The 5,971-nt window shown below is 57.6% G+C and overlaps 1 protein-coding gene across 1 annotated transcript; it reads right to left on the minus strand.

Moving 5' to 3' along the window:
- Positions 1–2,549: 2,549 nt before the first annotated feature.
- On the minus strand, positions 2,550–4,671 carry VTJ83DRAFT_1923 (uncharacterized protein; the record flags this gene model as incomplete). The annotated part of the gene is made up of 4 exons (XM_071008136.1): positions 2,550–3,470; positions 3,549–4,255; positions 4,364–4,421; positions 4,516–4,671. 4 exons carry the CDS (start codon positions 4,669–4,671, stop codon positions 2,550–2,552), a joined length of 1,842 nt encoding a protein of 613 aa, XP_070868463.1.
- Between the last annotated feature and the right edge of the window lie 1,300 nt (positions 4,672–5,971).

Genomic DNA, 5,971 nt, shown 5'->3' on the forward strand with positions numbered 1-5,971 from the left:
TCTGCGTTGGAGAATCAGGGCGTGTGGAGGGGGGTTTCTACCTCCTCTACCCATTCCTTTCTTTTTTCTTTTGTGCTTTCTTCTAGGGAAAGGGTAGAGGTAGATGCTGGCCTCTTTCTCTCCTTTCTTTTTCTTCTTTTTCATTTCTCTCTTTTGGGCTCTCTCTCTTTTCCTCTTTTCAATTTTCTCCTTTTTATTCGTTTTGTTTCCTTTTTTCTCTTTTTCTTTCTTTTTTCTTTCTCTTTTTTCTCTTTTTTTCTTTTTTTCTTTTTTTTTTGCTCTTCTTTTCTTTTTTCTTTCTGTCCTCGTAATGCCTGCCATCACTTGTTCTTAATGAGAATTTGGAAGCGAATGGAGAGTCATGATCAAGGTCAAGATCAAGACGTAGCAGAGCAGGGTCATGAGATCCATGGGGGTAGATAGAGAGGGGCTTGAACCGGTAATATCTCGGCTGCTGTCCGGTCCGATCTAGCATGATGTTTCGTGATTCCTGTTGCATAATAACTAACCATTATTCACTGGCGAAGAGCAGGTTATGTACCTGAAAGCAATGAGACATGAGAAAGCTAATCCTGGGATGAGATCACTGATGATATGTTGTGCATGCCATCTCTAGGACCGTTTTGTGAATTTCAACAACCCATCACCTCTCACCCAGAACATAATAATTAATAACGCAACCAAGTATTGAAAAATGAAAATGCCCCCTCACCCCTAGAGCCACCACTTCTCCGCTACCAGAGAACACAGAGGACACAGACGATCCCGAGGGCCCGAACTGCCTTGGGCACACGCGGCTCCTATATCCCCTCCTATGTACTTGCCGCTGTGAATCGGCCCCCAGCCATGAAACTATGGAACTTTCAAGCACACCATTCGATTGAATGACTCGGGGAGCTAGGCTCTTTGAAATAATGTAATGTACTTTAGCAAGGAGCAAGAGATAAAGCAAACAACAAAAAGACAAGAAAAGCTATAAAGGAGAAAAGAAGCAACCCCCCCCCCCCTTTTCGCCGCACCGCACCGCACCGCCTGCCCAGCACCATCTTGACCCGACCGAACCCAGTCCAACCAACCCAGCCCGAACCCAGCAGCCTGTGAACCAACGAACCAGCCAACCTACCAACACCACCCTGCGAAACCCATATTTCTTTTTTGTCTTCCCTACCGACCGACCCACCCAGGATAGGGATATCTCGCTATGCTGTGCTTTTACCAGTGGTGACCTTCATGACCTGTACCTCCCCACCTCCCTACCTACCTACCCACCTGAACCTACCCAGATTCTGCCCGTCCGTAGCCGACGTCCCCGAAACAACCGACCCATTCAACACCTTACGAACGCCAGTCGGTTCTTTTTTTTTTTTTTTGTACCTTTTTTGTTCTCTCTTTTCAAATACAAATCGAAAACGAGAAGAGAAAAAGCAACGGGCAAGAAACAGGGGAAGAGGGAGAAAACAGAAAGAGAAAACACAACAGAAATAGACCTCAATCTGGAACCATACTAGATATTCAGCAAGACGAGGGGGAAGCAAAAGAAAACAGAGAAGCAGATGAGGTGGACGAAACAACAAACTGGTGAGACAAAAAACCAAGCAGAAAAAGAAAAAGGAAAAGGAGGAATGGATGCTAAAGATGACCAACTCCACCGCTTGCGATCGATGCTTGTTTGCTGAAAGGGATTGATTGAGCTGAGGGGTTGCGTTGCGAGGAGGTTGCCAGGCCGGCGAGAAACGGTAGATCATGGTCTTTTGGACTGTCTTGCGTGCGTGCGTTGACACGCCATCAGTAGTGACGAGCGGAGTGAGGTCGTCATAGGCGGTCCCCATTGTTGATGCGCGCAATCCATCAGGGTTGCCTTTGGGGGGTGGTTTTCCCTGGCTCGGCCGGCGTGGTGAATGAAAGAGACGACAAACACCAGGGCAATGATGCTTGTCGGATTGGATTCGACGAGGGAGGAAAGAAAGAAGAAAAAAAGAGACCAGAAAGAATCTGCTCTGAGGAGACGCAGGAACAAATATGAGATGAGAAAAGGCGCTGTTCGTTTTGTCTTCCAGCCTGCCCCCTGCCCCTCCGGATAAAACCCTCCCTTTTATTTGAACCCCCTGGCCATCCCCCCGCCCATCCCGTTCCCGTTTGCCCGTCCGCCCACCTTTCCCACAGCTCAACACACAGGACAGACCCAACAACCAAGAAGTTTGACCAGTCAACCCCAACCCCCAACCCCCAAAACCCCCCTTGCACCCTACACCGATTTGCCCAAACAAAAAAGTCTCCATCCATTACCTGACCGCCATGTGTGAATAAAGAGTACGAACGTTGCAGCGGATATTGCCAAGGCCCAAATCACCTGTTCTATCCCCTCGTTCCCAAAGCCTGCCCGCCGAAGAGAGAGAGAGAAAGAGAGAGAGAGAAGCAGCCACGCGCCAAAGGACAAAGCGTTGATGTTGTTGTGTTGCAAGGTGTTTGAGCAGACGGGCGAATCACGTTACCCGCCTCCGGCCATCGAACGAAGCGGGAGTCGTCGTGTGATGGGCACGCATGGCGATTTATGCGGGCGACTTGTTCTGAGGCGCGGCGGCGCCGTTCTGGCGGGCGTCCTGGTTGCTGACCGAGAGGCTGCTGATGCCGGAGGAGAGGAAGGCGAAGGGGTCGTTCTCGCCCTGGCCGTAGAAGTTGTTGCCGGGGCCGGCCGAGGCGGGCCCGTTGCCAGCCGACTGGAAGGCGGCCTCGGCGGCACGGCTATCAAAAGGGCCGGCCGAGTGAGAGCCCGGGGCGGGGCCGAAGTGCGTGTTCAGCGGGGGATAGGGAGCGGCGCCGCCGCCGAGGCCCGACGGCAGGGCATAGGTGCTCGGGGGACCGCCGAAGTGCTGGCCATAGCCGGGACCGGCGTTGAAGCCGCCGGCAGCGGCGCCAAAGGGACCGGGGCCGCCGCCGCCGCCCATGGAGCCCTGGCCCATGCCGTAAGAGGAGGGGGCGTCCATGGGAGACGGATAGCCCGAGTCGGCCACGACGGCGGCGCCGGCACGGCTGGCGCCGCAGCGGAGGCAGCACACGTTCTTGGCGAAGTTGTGGTAGCCGCAGATTTCGTTGCCGCACTTCCAGTCGCCGGCGCGGAAGGGGACGACGCCGGAGCCGCCCATGCGGCCGTGGCCGCCGTGGCCGTGGTGGCCCATGTGGGGCGGAGGAGGCATCATGGTCGGAGGGGCATACCCGTAGCCATAGCCCATGTCGCCGGCGGGGCCGGCGCTGACGGCGGGGAAGGAGCAGCGGAAGCAGGCGGTGCGACGCTGGAAGTTGGAGAAGCCGCAGGATGGGCAGGTCCAGTCACCCGGCCGAGGCCGGTTCTTGCTGGGCGGGAACGGGGTGAGGATCTCGGCGGCCCGATCCAGGACGCGGCTCGAGGATGGAGACACCTCGATGGCCTTCTCGTTCAGGGCGCGGCCGTTCATACACAGACTCTCAGCGGCCTGAGGGTGTTGACGCCAGTTAGTCCGTGACGAGTCCGAGGGGAGACGGAGCCTTGGAGAGGGTTTGCCAAAACCAACCTCTTCGTGAGAAGAAAAGACGGCAAAGCCCGTGCCCGTGGGCTTGTGCTGCTCTGGGGTTCGGAGGGTCCAGAAGGCGATGGGGCGACCGCCATACTGGGTGAACCAGCTCTCGAGCTCCGACTGGGTGGTGTCGTGGGGCAGGCCCGACAGGTGCAGCACCTTGCTGCGCTCCGACAGGAAGGCGCGGACGTCAGCACGGGCGTCCATGGGCCTCGTGAGGACGTCCGGGTGCTCGTGCGGGGGCTGCGACTTGCGGATCAGGCCGCGGAGGACGCGGGCCAGGGTGACGGCCTCCTCCATGGCGCGACGAGGCGAGGCCGGAGCCAGGGCCTGCAGGTGGAAGGGGAGGTTGTGCTTGATCGGGGCGCTCGACTGAACGGCCTCGACCTCGAGAGCGGCGCAGATGTTGGCGAGCGACGAGGGCCCGAAGGGCAGCGACTCGGGGTGGTGCTGCTGCCATCTCTGATATTCGGTGCGGAGCTCGAAAGCGCGCGAGTGCTGCAGGTAGGGAGGCAGCACAACCGACTTGTCGCGGGCCTCACGGGGAAGCTGGACGCGCAGGTCCCAGGCCTCCAGGGTGACAAAGACGAAGTCGAGGTTCTGCGACGTCAGGTGCTCCGAGGCGAAGGCGTCGAAGCGGTTGATGGCATCGCGGAATGTGCCGGCGTTGCGGACGTGTTCCCAGGTGAGGGTGGTCAGGCTCGCTGCAGGCGGAGTTAGGTTAGCTGGAGGGCAGGTCGATGGGGGTGGCGAGGCATTGGCCCACCGGGGGCGGAAACGGGGCAAAGCCGAGGGGGAAAAAGGAGACTCACTGCAGAGAGGAGTGATGGGGGTGTTGACGGGCTTGACGAGGACGCTCTCGCGATGAAGCTGTTTTGGGGGGGCACAAGGTCTGGTCAGACAACAACGGGACCGGAAAGCAGGGGAAGATATGCGTTGGGGGAGAGCCGCGGGAAAAGCCCACCTCCTCTAGGGTATTGGCGTCGAGAAGAATCCAGCCGAGCTCAATCACCTCGGCCGAGTCCTTGGTCACGTAGACGCCGTGCTCGTCGCAGGTTGTGGCGACGTGGATGACAACGTAGCGGTCGACCTTGAAGGCCGGGGCTTGCTGGGTCGCCATGGTTGCGGTTGGGAGGGGGGGTGGGATGGCGGTCGGGGAGGAGGTGCGATCGGGGGGGTTTCGGATGGGACGGAGCCGGGGAGTCGGAGTCGAGGATGGACACCGAGCCGTGGGAGAGATGGCGTTTATGTTGTTGTGTTTTTTTGGTTGGGTCCTTTCTTTCTTTCTCGCCTCGTCGTCTCTTTGGATTTTTCCCTCAGGGACCGGGCGTCGACAATGCCGTACGATAAATTCCTGGCAGGCAGGTGGAAATTGCGCTGGCCAAGAAAGAGGAGCGACCGGCAGCTCGGATTGAGATGCTGTCGACGGCAGGGGCGGCGGCTGCGTCGGTGTCGCAAGGCCTTTTTGGGTTGCCCGGGAGGATGAGGATTAAGGGGGGAGGAAGAAGAAGAAGAAGGGGGAAAAAAAAAAGGTCCGCAGCAGAAAGCAGCGGTTCCAGGTTGTTTGGGGGGGGGGAATCAAAGTGGAAGCAACTCTGCTGCAAAATCGCTGGGGAGGAAAGGTCGAACCAGAGTTTACCGAGTCCACCCTCCAGCAAACCGACCCTGACCCTGACCCTGAACCCTGACCGCCCGCTGGCCACTCCTAACCCGGGCCGCAGCCTGCAGCACCCTGCACCCTGACTGACCCTGACGCCCCCCCGACGCCCCGAAGCGAGACATGTCGGCAACCTGCAAGCTGGATTGAAGGAAAGCACGGGCCCCAAGGCCAGGGCACCATCTCCTTCAGTCGTCGTCGTCCCGAGGACGTGTGCGACTTTCCATCTTATTACCTACCTAGGTAGGTAGGTACTTAGCTACCTGAAGGTTCGCAGAGGTTTCACCTTGACAGGCTGCAGAATCCTTTAGGTACGGTAGTTATCTGAAGACCCTTACCTTAGGGAGGCCGGAGGCTCACCAACGCTGGACGGTTGCTCAGGCTGGTTCCATACCGGAACCATGTCCCCATCGTTTTGGGCTCTCCACCCGCCCGCCGGGAACAAATCCCAACGAGAACACGTGCTACACGTCTGGGCCATTTATCATCTCGCGTACCTGGCGTTCCATGAAACGTGCACTTTGTATAATATACTCCACCACCGGAGATTCTTCCATGTTGCCAAAGACGGGAGCCGGGAAAGGGGAAGGGAAGCCTACCGTAGGTCGCCGTCTCTTGTCTCTGCCAAGATGCGAACTTCCCAGGGCCATCATGCAAGTCCAGCCAGCTGCAAGCGGGTGGTGTTGAACCATGGAGATCTAGATCTCTCTGCTTGCATCCAGAGCTGACAAACTAGGCCCAAGGAGACGTGACGAGGCTGCAA

Source organism: Remersonia thermophila, chromosome 2, assembly GCF_042764415.1.
Source record: "Remersonia thermophila strain ATCC 22073 chromosome 2, whole genome shotgun sequence".
In the NCBI taxonomy this organism is placed as follows: domain Eukaryota; kingdom Fungi; phylum Ascomycota; class Sordariomycetes; order Sordariales; family Chaetomiaceae; genus Remersonia; species Remersonia thermophila.